Source organism: Megalops cyprinoides, chromosome 7 (genome assembly GCF_013368585.1).
Source record: "Megalops cyprinoides isolate fMegCyp1 chromosome 7, fMegCyp1.pri, whole genome shotgun sequence".
NCBI lineage: Eukaryota > Metazoa > Chordata > Actinopteri > Elopiformes > Megalopidae > Megalops > Megalops cyprinoides.
Genome location: NC_050589.1, coordinates 14,501,970 through 14,516,813, shown reverse-complemented (window position 1 = coordinate 14,516,813; position 14,844 = coordinate 14,501,970). Strand labels below are relative to the sequence as shown.

The window sequence follows — 14,844 nt, the reverse complement described above, 5'->3', positions numbered from 1 at the left end:
CCTCCCCTCATTCCCATCCTCCCCCCCCCCCACCCCACCCTCCTATAATCTTATGTCAGTGAGATCATAACCAGAGACAGTTCACCAGAGAGAAATGCTTGAATGGCACATGTTTCTTCCAGACACGAGGGCTTAACAGCATAGACTCCCATCACAAATCAGTTCTCCTAACAACACTCAAGGGAGATGCCATTTTTACAGTGCAGTGAATATGCCTCATTATTATAATGTGTATAAATTCAGTTTAATGCAGAGATTCCTATTCAACTACGCACCCGTTTCCCAAACTGTTTGACTTAATGTTTTTTTGCAGCTGCAAGATGTGTTGCAGTTTAGATGTACAGGTGCCTACTCCAGTGCTGATGTTAGAATCACAACGATATACAAAAATTATTTTCATAATTGTAGTGGTTTTACTTTGTGGCTTCAATGTAATAGCAGTATTCCAATAATGTTTTGCATTAGCGTGGAAAACACAGATCAGTATTTTAAACTGAAAGTCTGTCTGCTTGAAAACACCATAAAAGGACCGAAAATGAGTTAATGAGTCTTTATGTTCCAAGTTTTTTTCCCCCTCTTTATTCCTCCCTTTCACAGTCCATAGCCAGGAGGACTGTCAAACTGGCGTCAGATGTGTTATGGATTTCTTGCCCGTTTGCCAAAAGTTAATTCCTGTTCTTGTTTGCACTCTTCACCTGTCATTCCTGTACCCCTGGCTGTAAAATAGATTTTTTTGTGTGTGATGATAACACCTGTATGAACATTAAACATAATCTGCCAGCAGTCCCGCTACAAATGACAGAAATTTCACTTTCCAACAATAAAGAAGATCATATATTCCTCACCTTCATTTATGGTCTAGAGAGTGTTGTTTTCTGTTGTAATCATATCTTCTTCGTATTCAAGTTTGACCTTCTTCATATGGATCACAACATGGCATGTGTGTGCAACTAAGAAGATTCGATTCATGCATATGATGTATGCTACTTAAAAATTTTTGTGGTTTGCGCTTGCAAAGACTTGTGGCTGTGCTTTTTTCAGCCCCTCCCCTCACGTATTTGGAGCCTGGCCGCAGTCCTTTCTATCTTGTTCTCTTTTTGCTCCGAAGAAAAGCATGCTGGAGGTAAAAAGGAGAGGGAAGAATTCCATCAGCCATCCACAGACATGACCTTTTTGTGGATTTCTCTTTGCCTTCCACATTAGCGACAAAGTAATGCTTGCCCAATTTTCCTGCCCATAGGAATTATTGGAAGTAGGTGGCTCCTGTTTAACTCCCATCATGCCGAGGGTTCCTCATACAAAAATTCCATCTCCAAGACTGAATTTTCTGAAATTATAATTCAGGATCTTCAGTAATGAGCGCAGCCTAAAAAGGCTTCCACCACCCTGCTCCTGTGAAATTTGAGGAAAAAGAAACTTTCCGTTCATCATGCATGAAATTAGGGGCTCGTTGAAGAAAATCCACAGGTGACAGAGCAATAACATTCTCCCAGCCTGGCTGTAAAAGAGGAGTGGACACTCCCAAGTTCCCACCTCAGTGGTGAATTTAGACTCATTCTCAGGTGGAACACTATTGAAAGAGTACATATGGACACTTTTATGGTTGACTGGCACTATTTTACTGCGCTTTTCTCTCCAGGTCTATGGTTGTGTAATATTATTCATATGGAGCTTGTTTCAGTTAATAATCCTCATGCTGTTGAACTCCTGACAGGAATGGCGGACACATTTTGGTGTGTTCTTCCCTGGAAATATGGTTAATAACTAGCCTAGAGGATGTAGCAGAGCTTTGTGTAATGTTCTCGTGTGGGCCATGTGACCCCCACCCCAGCTCATGTACCATTTCCTTGGAGATTTTGCATTTCCTGTTCTTCTCTCCGAACTGGTACCCGCTGTGCTCCCTGATTGAAGCTGGCATAAAGGAAAGACCATGCCTTCATTTTTCGTCTCCCCCACTTTACCCTCTTAGATCTCGTCCCCACTTGTTGGTCCCCCTTCTGGGAATCCAGGCGTGATATGATTTGTTATCTCGACTTTGACTCTGCCATGTGTTCCTCCCCTCTGCTTCACTTCGTCACAAGAGAGCAGGCAGATGTAGGCAGGACAGACAGGCAGACAGACACTTCAGTGTCAGTGTGTGTTCACTTATAGCCTGTTTGACCTCTTTGCATCCACCTTGTGTTCAGAGATGGAATCTTAATAAACTAGCACAGACTTAGAAGATATTATCGCAGTAATGTGTGTTTGCATCTGTGTATTTGTGTGTGTGTGTGTGTGTGTGTGTGTGTGTGTGCACTTGTATCTGTGCACGTACTGTATGCATGTGCTTTTGAAACACATTTCTAATTGCCGTGTGAATCTGCATTTTAGGGGATGTGTACATCCAGCAGACGCAGGACACTAAGAATCCGGTCATCTATGGAGTCTTCTCGGTCTCTGGGTGAGTAAGCAACCACTGGCTTCCTGCCTCCATCCAAGCTCATATATCCACTTACAAGTGAGCCATCCAATATAGTATAACAAACAACTGATCCAAAATGTTACTCATCGTTGATATTTGTCTGTTCTAGAGCCATATTCCATCTATTCCCATTCTCCATATCCCTCAATACAGAGCAGCTGCTGCAGACGTGGTTGTTAAACATTGTTGTAAGTGCAGATATTGCCACGTGTCAGACACATGGTCTCCACAGCAGACTGCAAAGAAGGAAAAGGAAGTCTGTCCAAATACAGAAGAGCGCTTCCTGTAAAGGAGCAAAACCCATTTTTCACTCTTGGAACCTTTCATAACAGGACATCCATCAACCGTATTAATAACCCTCAGAAGCCATTATAATTCACGGAAACGTCAGAGCTGCTCCCACTGTGACAGAAATGAAACTCAAAAAGTACGCACGTGGAATGTTAGTTCAGCAGCTGTAATACTAGGTTGGGCATATTCCTTTCAGTCTTCCACCCAGATTTTCTTGCAACCATAACCTCATCATGAATCCCAGATCATAAGATCAGTGTTGATGACATGTACCTTTGCATGTGTAAGGGAATAACTCCCAGGCAGCTGTCACATCCACCGACATCACCAGCAGCCTGTGTACAGTTGGTCATTAGCATTTTAGCATGTAGGTGAGTGTCTTGGGAGATGGTGAATACAGGTGGCTGATGAAAAAGCCAGACCCTCGAATACTTCACTGTTGACACCCCAGCGGTCTCTGCCTCCACTCCATTCTGTTTCATTACAGTGATGTGGTCCCGCTGAAAGCACTTCCTTTCTTTTTCCTCCTCAGGTCTGTCTTCAAGGGCTCTGCTGTGTGTGTCTACTCCATGGCTGACATCCGCATGGTATTCAATGGACCATTTGCTCACAAGGAAGGGCCCAACTACCAGTGGGTGGCGTACACAGGGAAGATCCCATACCCCCGGCCTGGGACAGTGAGTGATCTTCGTGGCCATGTGTCCTTTCTGCATATCCCACTTTGTAGGGTGTCTCACCCTCTGCAATACCACACAATAGGTCTTTCTCACTATACTTTCAGTTTCAAACCACCAAGTTCCTTAATGGTATATATAATATATATATATGGAAGTTTTTAATCTGCATTTGATTTAAAATTGTTTTTAAGATGTTAAATGTTGATTAGTGGTTGAAATCTAGTCTGATCATAGGTCAATCAAGTGTTTAGTTGACATTAAGGTTATTCCTGGAGCATTCGTGGGATGACTTAATAAGGTAGTTGTAACGCATTCTTGACTGCTGACTGTCTTTGACTTTAACTTCATGAGGTGCAGCTTTCAAGATAGCACTGTAACCTGTTTGGAGCTGTAGTTTGAGCAATAACCACAGTTCAGTTGAGGGCTGCAGTGAGATCAATGTTTCACTAGAAATTTTGGAAGGTTTTAGGCCAGACAAATGCTCCACTATTGCTGTTTAGAGACCTTGTTGATCTGGCAGTGGTGAATGACCTCTCTGTTCATCTGTTTGATCCACAGTGCCCAGGGGGGACCTTCACGCCCAACATGAAGTCCACCAAGGATTACCCGGATGAAGTCATTAACTTCATGCGGAACCACCCCACCATGTACAACGCCGTGTACCCGGTGCACAAGCGCCCCCTGGTGGTCCGGACGAATGTTGACTATGAGTTCACCACCATCACAGTGGACCAGGTGACAGCTGCAGATGGGAGTTATGAGGTGCTCTTCTTGGGGACAGGTAAGTCATTACGCTCTTCTTCTCCACCAGTACCATTGTGTCCAAGTTTCATTTCTATTTTGATGCAAAAAACAAAGGTACAATTAGTAGAGTACAGTACAGTTCAGATGATGCATGTATTTCATAAGGCATCTGCATTTTTGTTGGTTTTGTCAACAATGGCACTGACTATGCCTTACTAAATGAGTGTGCTCAGTGCCCTGAGATGACAGCTTGCAATCACCTTTTCCTGAGTCCCATTCCTCTTTCTGAATTATGTCGGGTCGACAGTTAGTTAACCACCATCAGGTCAGAGCCAAAAAAGGAAGCTGTTTGTTTACAGCACACTGATATTGCTTGTGGGAGGCGTGCCTCACTAATATGCAGCATTTGCTGCTTGTTTCAATGATAGCGCCCCCATCTGGTGGATCAGCAGCCATCCCTGGCATTTGCACAGACAGCATATGCTGTCTTTTATGGTGAAAGTCCTTTACCTTCTCATCAGTAGCTTTTATGTACTAGTGCAAGCCATGTTAAAGGGTTTGTCATGGATTATATGTTTAATATGCTGTTTGTTAATTTTACAATAGTGAATAAACATACTGATGAATTTGGTTTAATAATAATAGATGAAGAATAATGAATATTTTTGCAAATTACATTTCAACTGTTTTCTACAGCTGTAGATGTTGGGTATTCTTTGTACACTGAGCCTGTTCGTATTGTAGTGCATATAATCAGAATTTACGCTCAGCAGTGTGTCAAACTTGTGCTAACCGGCATAGAAATTTCACGGTACAGTCAGGGGACTGTGGAAAAACATGAGCAAAGTGAGATGGAGTAGATTTGATTCCAAGAAAAAAGAAATATCAACATTCTATGAAAGATATATGTGTGTGTGTCTTAAATGTTTTAGTTGAGCCACCTGTACATGCTTTGAAAGTTCATATAAAGATCAGAAAAAAGCTCTTGCAGGTATTCACAGGTATGAACAGGTATTTTGTGTGGATGAAGTGCCCATTCATCACTCATGATTTAAAGAGGTGGGGATGTTACATTCTGGCAGCAGAGCATGAAGAATTTATGCAAAGAAATAGATATTTCTCCACTGTGAAACTGGCCCTTCCTTTTCCCTTGGATGTATGAAGATATATTGTAAAAAAAAATAAAAAATTTGGTGGAGTTACCTTGAATGATTACCAAAAGCTACACTGCATCTTTCTCTAGTGCAAGTGTTTTGATTGCTGTTGGCATACAGTACAAAGGAATTAGAAGTACAAAACTTAAAACTAAATGCAGCCAAGTGCATAGGGTCATATCACTTTGCATACAGTGCCAAACGTCCTCTTATGTTAATTGTGTTTTGCAGATATTTTACCCTAGAAGGAGATTTTGGTGCATAGTCATGGTGCATTCTGGAAGACAAAAAATCTCTTGCTTGTACAACTAAATAGCTTAATCAACCAGATAGTATATCCTATGATTACAGCAGAGTTTTCTTCACTGAGGGAAAATTCCTCCCAGCCCTGTGAATTCAGCTCTGGTTTCTGGTGATCCACAAAGCCACCCAGGATCTGCTGGAAGCATGACACCTTCAAATGTGTTTGCACTCAAATGACAGGCTGGCAGTCTGTCTCCTCAGAAACTTTAATGGGAGAGGGAATTCCAAATCTGGGGGCTTAGCGTGACTCCGGCAGAGATACTGGGAGGTACAGGACACCTCGCTTCCAGCACTATGATTCCACAAAGTCAAAACAGGAGGTTTTGCCCTCAGATTGAACATCTATAGATGGGAGGAACATGTCTCAACCCTTTAAGTATTGTATGGTTGGATAACCAAAAAGGCTTTGGCCTACATCATTCAATAAGAATAAAAGCTTTAATGCACTATGGGTTCCACTGAGAGTGTCTATCACCTGTCTCTTCCTATTGATGCTACTGAAAACTCCCACATGTCCCTTCGCTTTCAACCACTCAGAGGAGAAATGACATCACTTCTCTCATACACATGTGCTTCTGACCGGTTCTCTTCCTTTGTGTCCGCTCTCTCATGTTGAACCTGGAATTTCAAAGACTAATGGATTCTTTATGCCACAAAGACAGGCCAGAATGTATCTGTGAGTGGCAGAATGTTGTTTTTTTTCTTTCATAGGCTGTCTACCTTGTGTTTTATGCCTTGTTCTGTTCACAGGCATTATACGGTTAGGTACGCACCAGTGGCGAAGTGTCAAACATTTTTTAAGAAACATAACAAAAGTTCTAACCCTTACTCCTGATACCACGCCCAACCCCCCCCCCCCCCCCCCCCCCAAAAAAAAAGTGTGGCCTGAGGAAAGAGGAGACTCAATCTGAGGAACATGTGAGACAGCTCACTGTGCTCTTGTGGTCTATGGTTTGTAGATCGAGGCACGGTTCAGAAGGTGATTGTCCTGCCCAGAGATGACCTGCAGACTGAGGAGCTGGTCTTGGAAGAGGTGGAAGTGTTCAAAGTAAGTCTTTTTCACTTCCTCTCTGTTTGCCTTTGTTCTTGTATGTGTGTGTGTGTGTGTCTCATCTTTTGCCCTTTTGGCATTCTCAATTTATCTACCATTTGATTTTTATATCTGTTGTTGTGCTAACTTTGTTTTGAGGCCCATACATACATAGTCAAATCCTTGGTAGTATGGGAACTTTAAGGTCTGAAGTATATTGTAATGTTAGAAATGTTATGTTAATTAGAATGCTAGAATGTTAACCTGTCTAAGCATTCGTTGTTTTCCTTTATGTTCCAGGTTCCAACTCCAATTACAACAATGAAAATTTCATCAAAAAGGGTATGTTTCTGACGTTTTCAATAATCAAAACAACAAAACAAAGCAAACAGTTTGCCAATACTTCTTCAGAACTCTTAATTGTGTCATCCATTGTTCCTCAAGATACCCAACACTAAATGAAAGAATGTGGGACATAGACTTTTTTTATTGTAATGCCAGGGCCTCCACACCAGAACACCCATGACCCAGTGTGTCTTCAATTAGGGAAAGACAATGAACAAATATGGAAAATTTTTTTGGAAAATAAGACAATTTTATTCCCATATTGTATTTCACACTGATTGACTTCTTGGCTTGTGATTTATGCATGACATTATAAGGACAGAGTTACATGTTTATAGAATTTATAAATGTAAAACAGCCGATGAAACAACTGTTCACCTACTATTAACTATGAGCATCTCCAGAGTGTCTCCTCTTGTCTGACGTGTAGCTCCCTCAGTACAATTATACACAATGTGCTGACTATAGCTAAAGCGTGCTAAGCAGCAAGACTTTTGGACACTAGTCACTGATTTTTAGAGCAGTGACCATTCCCTAATTGTAATCAGCATGGCCATGTAATGTTAGCAGTATAATAACCTTTTATAACTTTATCATTATATTGCTGTTTCCTTTTCTGCCAAATACTCTGCAACAGAGTTCTGTGATATTAATGAAGACAGAGAGAGAATGGCTATCAGACTTGTGTGTACTCCATGTGGCCTATAGCTAAGCGTCACTACCTTTCTCCCTGAGCCGGGCTGACTTCCTTCCCCCCCCTCCCCACCCCCCACAGCAACAGCTATACGTGGGCTCGGCGGTGGGCGTGACTCACCTAGCCTTGCACCGCTGCGACGTGTACGGGGAGGCTTGCGCCGACTGCTGCCTCGCCCGCGACCCCTACTGCGCCTGGGACGGGAAGTCATGTTCGCGGTACTCCGCATCCCAAAAAAGGTGAGGACCATACACGTGATCGTGCACCGTCGCTTATCCAGACAACATACACTACTCTCTGTAAAGGGACCTAATGAGTCTAGAACTGAAAATGTACTCCATAGATCCAATGTACAGAACCAGTGAAAAGTCAAAACCTACTCAAAACTATGTTAAATCAAAACTATCTTATATTTTAGATTCTTCAAAGTAGCCAAAGAGTATTTTTTTAATGGAAAGAAATTCATACATAGATGTCAACTTCACTATTTAAATTTGTCTAAAAACCAAATTTAAAGCATTTAAGCATTTAAGCATAACTTTTTAGATCAAAATGTCTTTCAAGGTATGTTTCCCATTATCTTAACCAGGTGTGTCCAAACTTTTGACTGGCACTGTAGATATGCAGCAACTGTAGTCTTTTGTCACAGTAAGTGCTGACATGACAGCAAAGAGATCTGATGTTTTTAAGATCATATTGTAATTAATATCTTTATTTGGAAATATTGATCTGACCCCTTCAGGCGCAGCCGACGACAGGATGTAAAGTACGGCAACCCCATTCGGCAGTGCAGGGGCTACAATTCCAATGGTGAGTCCAGTTACATTACACCTGAAACATTCTGTATAACACTCACTGCTACTATGATTTCACTTAACTGCTGTTGCAATGGGAGTTAACAATGTTTATGTATAATTTATAATATGTCGGGGGAATGTAGACACAACCGCTACTGACAGTAAAATAAACACAGTAATCCAAATTGGCCAGTCAGGATCTTGATGTGAGGTATGGGTTTCCAGGTCCTCGAGAGTGATGTCATGGTTGCGTTGGTGCTGTGTTTTCTGCAGCCAATAAGAACACCCTGGAGATGGTGCAGTATGGGGTTGAGGGCAGCAGCACCTTCCTGGAGTGTCAGGCGAGGTCACCCCACGTGTCAATCAAATGGCATCTACAGAAGGACAACAGTGACAGGAAAAAGGAGGTGAGAGCATTCCTGTCCATCGCATGATGCTCCTCCCACAGGGTCACAGCCTAGCCACACCCATTGGGGTATCACCACTCCCTCCAAGCTCTGCCCACAACCCCACTCTCAGTGGAAATGCTCCTGATCGTAAGAAATAATGGAGGGGAGCAGGGTCACGGCATGATCAAAAACATGGATGATTCACACAATGTCATTTTAATAGTATACTTACTTTTAAATTAGCAAAAAATGTTTAACATGTTTAAAAAGGCACTACCTGGAGATGCATACAGCTGCAACTGTAACTAATATTATCATGCCTGAACAAATGCCTTGAGCTTTACGCTCCCCTATTCCTCTCAGCAACATGTGGAAAATGTTTGTCTTTTAAATTATTGGACATTGTACGTGTATATACATTTTTGACCACCAGCACAGATAAACTGTAAACCGGATAGTCCACAGCTGTATAATCCGGAATTGACTTTGTAGACAATTTACATAATATAGCTGAGTCAGTTGCCTTCCCTGCTCATTTGTTTATTTCATAAGGCCAGACATTAAAATGAAAGCACACATCTGTTTTTGTGCATTTTACAATTAAAAAGGGCACTTTGACGTTACTTTCGAAAAATGTTACACACATCCATAGATTTCCAGAAACATTACCTATCCCACCCCATTAAGAAGCAACAAAATCCTGTTTAATAATGGATTTATGAAGCTGGGTTATGGGTTTATGAGGGCAGAAAATATTTTCAGAAACACCATTTTCATTTAAGCTGGCAATGTAAAATTAGGGGTATCACTAAATAGAGTATCAATGTCAATATATGTTAGAGTGTCAATAAAATATGTTAAGACTTTAAATTAAAGTTAAGGCTTTGTATTAAATTTACCTTTGTTCAAATGGTAAAATATACACATGCTGTGTTTCACTCCTGTTTACTGGGTGGGAGTGCGGTATAGTATTAAGGGACCCAGATTTGTAACTAGCAGACCAAGGGCCCAAAAAAGTTTCATATTATCAATGAGTAAGGCATTGAACCTGAATAACCTCATGTAATGGATAATACAATGTCTTAAACTGTTTTCATTTTAAATCAGCTGCCATCATCTGGGTGTCTTTCACACTCAAGTACATTGCAGTGAATTTCTCTCATCAATCGCTACAGTCACCTCTTACGTCTACTTTTGGATACAAAAGCAATCAGCAGCCACTCCAGCCCTGAGTGTTGTGTAATGGACATGCAATGTCCTGGAGGAGAAAGGGAAACAACAGCACTGTGAGAAAAAGTTCCTTTGTTGAGATGGCGGGGAGTGTTGTATCCACCACAGCCATGGACGTTAGTCACATCAGACTGGAGCATGAGGGTGGGACAGCTCTGGCCTGGGGCAGGAGGTCCGCCTGGGCGAGGTGGGCTGTTGTTGCCAGCAAGAGCAGGAAACCTGCCCCTGAGACAATTGGCAATGTCAGCAGCGAGGAAGGATCTTGGCAACGATGTCACTCAGCCGGTTTAGTCATTGCCCGCAGGAGGCAAACAAAATATCCACTTTTGCCATGTCAAACAAAGGGTCGTCTGCCCACACCACCGGAGAACAGTCCACCAGGAGGCCAGCTCCATTCCATTGGCTGTCGATCTGGAAAGGGCCTCTTAGGGGGTCAGGTATATGGGAGTGCCCAGATATCTGCTGGGCCTTTCCCTATCCCCCACACCAATCCCTATGATGCCATGTTAGACTGTTTCCCATCTCCCTCCTCACCCTCTAAGCAGTAGTGCGTGCAACAGGGCGAGGCTCCACAAAGACCCCTGAGTATGGCTGCAGGGCAGTCATTCTGAGGAACAGTGCGGTCATTCTCAGGAACAAAGCATGACCATGACTCTCCTTCTGCGCCTCCATGAAGGAGGACTCCCTAGCAGCCCCACCCTGAGCACAAAAGCAGGCTTCCCAGAGTTCCCAGAGTGCAGGGTGCAGGTTCACAGAATAGGGTCTTTAACTTCCTTGTCCACTCTTTAGTCTGTTGCGTGGGCTTCAGCTCTGACTCATGCAGCATATTGTCTTGGGACAGATCAAGAGGATGGTGGGAAGGGTTAGTTCAAATAACAAAGAAACACAATATATTATGCTTGATGAAGAGCCAAAAAATTGAGCCAACTGCCCCTTTATATCCATTTATGACAAACTGTGTCAAAGCACATTAAAAACAGGAAGGAGAATGGGCTGATGCAAGTGAACTAAGCTGTTATAGACTTCATAGACAAAACTTGGAGTCTATCTTTACATTACCTTGTTTCATTACTTTGTAGGCAAAATGTTCTTGATCACTCCCTGTTGACTCTCGTGTAATTAAGGTTATCTTGCTCAATGGTGCAACAATGTTGTACCAAGCTGGAGTCATACCTATATCCAACTGCTCTGAAGTTCAAGGTCCTAACCTCACAGTGGTCTCTCTCTCTCTCTCTCTCTCTCTCTCTCTCTCTCTCTCTCTCTCTCTCTCTCTCTCTCTCTCTCTCTCTCTCTCTCTCTCTCTCTCTCTGTAGATGCGTTCAGATGGGCGTGTGCTAAAAACCGAGCAGGGCCTGCTGCTGCGGTCGCTGCAGCAGTCCGACAGCGGCATGTACCACTGCACCTCCACCGAGAAGAATTTCAAGCACACCCTGGTCAAGCTGCAGCTAGTGGTGCTGTCTAGCCGGGCCATCAACAACGTCCTGGCGGAAGTCGGTGGCCCAGTGGCAGCCACGGCTTCGCTCCAGTCCAGCGCCTGGACACCCAGCGCGGGCCAGTATAAGGACCTCCTGACCATCCTGAGCCAGCCCGAGATGAGTCTCATCAATCAATACTGCCAGGACTACTGGTATCTGGGCAGCAGCAGCCCCAAAGACCCCATGCTGGCCGCCATGAGAGGGAAAGACCTAAAGGAGATGAAGGACCAGAAGAAACCACGCAACCGCCGGAATCACGATGAGCAAACTGGGGTGCAGGAGACATGAGGAGTCCACCCCCTCCCTTTACATGTGCACACACAGACATACAGACACACACACATACACATACACACACGCATTTATACACACGCATTCACACATATCCAATAATTGGAGAGACTCAGTCAACAAGAAAACAAATCACTATACTACAAAAGAACTACAAGAGAGAAAATCTAAATAAGAAACAGAAAACAAGCAAACAGAAGCTCCTCCTAACAGCTAAAAAATATAAGATACACAATATTTATTGTAGGTTGTACATAGTATTCTGTGGATTTCTTTGTACTTAAATAGAAAAAGGCTCTTTGTGTATAGATACCTTCTGGGCAAATATTGTTATTATTATTGTCATTGTGATTATTAATTTTAATAATGTTGTTATTATTACAAAAATTCTTAATTTTTCATCAGCGACAACTTGACATTGAAAGTGTATACTGCAGTAACAAAGGGGATTTTTTTTTTTTTTTATAAATGAGGAACATGACTGACAGTGGGATTACAGGTAAAACCCTCCAGTTTTGGCTGGGATTATATCACTGATGGCATGGTACTTTGAATTCCCTGAATGCTGTGACTGAGACAGGATTCCAGCACTGCACCTCCCCCCTGCTCACACACACACACACACACCCACTCACACACTCTCTTTTTTACACTCTCTCACACACACACAGACACACTCGCTGTCACACTCTTCCTCTCTCTCGCACACACACACGCGCACACACGAAAACACAATCTCTTGTGGAAAGCACTGCTGTATACTTTCATTGCCTCCATAAGTGTCCCTGTTTCTCAAAGAAACAGTCTTAACAAATATTTTACAACTGAACCAAAAATCCTCCCACGTTTTCATTTGCGTCTTCCACAAATGGACGAGGTCTGTCTGTTTGGTGTTCTCAGAACATGTCGTCTTATCTACCTTTGTGTCAACAGTTTTGTTTGGCACTTGTATTTGTGTACTCATCTGTGAGCCCAGTTTCTTCCAAAAGACAACTACAACAGGTTTGTTGTTTTTACCGTGTGTATATATTACTGCTCAATACTGTACCTGTGAGACTTATAAAAGCTGAAATATGATGAGTTTTCTTTGGGGGAAAAAAATCATTTGCCCTCGAAGGCAAAAAAAAATAGGGTTGCTGTAAAATTGCATTGCATGGCATTTCTAAGGCACCATAAAATTATAAATAGACCTAAGCCATCACATATTTATAGATCAACATAATATCATCGGTGACGGTAATGTGAATGAGAAAAAGTTACCTGAACACGCCCTCAAAATAAGACAGGAACCTAGACCCTTGATGGCTGATTTTGCATCGAGGTAGAATGGAGAGTACGTATTCTTGGGTGCTGTATATTTCAGACATAGGAGCATGAAGAAAGGATGCACAAGCTAAAAGGAGCAACCACAAAATTTTTGTTACAGCATACATTTGGCCTTTGTGCCACACTGGAATAGAGTAGCGTCTCAGAGACCTCCATTGGTTTTTTTAATTAATTCTCAGTTCCATAACACTGGTATCTGACCCACATGGTTCCAACATTTATGCTACACAAGACCCGGGCAAACAGGTGCGTTCATTGACTGCATGCTGGCTTCTGCGGTATCAGCTTGACTTGCATTTAGCTCTGCAGTCCTAACTAATACTGAACTACTCCTCCCCTCTGCCTCTTGTGGTCAGAGCGTAGCCAGGAGGTGATAGAAGCTCTACAACCTGAGGTGACCTTCAGGGTGGGGACTGGGGATTAAATGAAAACACTTCCACACTACAGAAGAAGGCCTTTCCTTGCTGCTTACCCAATTGCACAGTAAAGGTAACAAAGCACAGGTGAATTTTTAAGGGAAGCCTCCAATGACCAAGCAATACTGCTTGTGTATGTCATACTGTTCTAAGGAAGAGCCATCTCCCATGACTTCATACAAAGACTTTGGCTCCATGTGTAGCAATGTATACTGTATGTATATACACATCCAGAACAGTGAAACAGAGCGTGACTCATACCAAAATCTTGGGAAGCTGGCTTTTCATTGTGTGCATGAAATTTATGTGTACTGTATATAATTATGAAACAAAAAAGCTATGTTGCTGTCTTTATTAAATAACAGGAAACCAGTGAATGTGTATCTTTTTGTGAGTGAATAATGTCCGTACAAAGCCTGAGGGACTGACTCAAGGTGGTAAAAAAGAACCTGTATACGGCAGAGAAATGTGAAGAACCTTGGGCCACATTCTTGTTTTCTACTTTCTCTCCGTTTGTGTAGAATATCCTCTTCCACCAGACTGCTCCTGTTTAACCGCCCATGTGTAAACATGGTTACAACAGAAGGTTGTACAATTTGTTGGTATTTTTTGGATATGTGTCTTTAGTTTCTTTTTTGTGTGTTTTTTGACTATCGGTTTATTAAGAAAGAGTATTCAGTTACTGAATAAGACTAAATGCACAGGTGATGTTATTGTAATGACTCGTGTTAAATGAATCTCTCCCCTTTCATTGTTGATGTTGCTGACTAATAAATTAAAGCTCTATATTTTATAAGAATGGAACGTACTTCTCTCTTTTTTAGAATAATTGTATTCCTAGTCTTTTTTTATATTTGAAACATCCAAACCAGATAGACAGATACAGATACACAACATCTCCCGAGGAAAGCTTCTAACTCAGGGTTGAACACACACACAATATGCAAGATGGTCTCAAATTAAAAATCTCATTCCAGCCAGCTGAGCAAAGTTAGCAACCCTGCTAACTACTAGCTACTACCAGGCTAGACTTTTTATAGCCAATTTATAGTTTGTGTCAAACTCCCAAATGTCTTGCAGTACAGAGGAACACCAGGGCACCAGGCAAATAGTGACCATTTCAGTCGAGGCAGAGTGGTTGTGTGTTAGGCATCACATGACACAAGTGAAAGAAAAGGCAGCTTCATTCAAGAAACCTCAAGCCCACCAGGTGTTGTCAGT

The 14,844-nt window shown here is 42.3% G+C and overlaps 1 protein-coding gene across 2 annotated transcripts in view; it reads left to right on the top strand.

Annotated features, from left to right (window-relative positions):
- LOC118780185 (semaphorin-3F-like) overlaps positions 1-12,196 on the top strand; it is an 83,184-nt gene extending 70,988 nt beyond the window's left edge. For both annotated transcript variants that reach the window (XM_036532550.1, XM_036532551.1), the window contains exons 11-19: positions 2,371-2,440; positions 3,285-3,429; positions 3,988-4,210; positions 6,590-6,678; positions 6,961-7,002; positions 7,781-7,938; positions 8,442-8,509; positions 8,770-8,903; positions 11,429-12,196. In XM_036532550.1, the coding sequence (XP_036388443.1) occupies positions 2,371-2,440; positions 3,285-3,429; positions 3,988-4,210; positions 6,590-6,678; positions 6,961-7,002; positions 7,781-7,938; positions 8,442-8,509; positions 8,770-8,903; positions 11,429-11,878 (1,379 nt within the window). In that variant the 3' untranslated portion in view covers positions 11,879-12,196. The remainder of the gene's footprint in view (positions 1-2,370; positions 2,441-3,284; positions 3,430-3,987; positions 4,211-6,589; positions 6,679-6,960; positions 7,003-7,780; positions 7,939-8,441; positions 8,510-8,769; positions 8,904-11,428) is intronic.
- Positions 12,197-14,844: the final 2,648 nt, after the last annotated feature.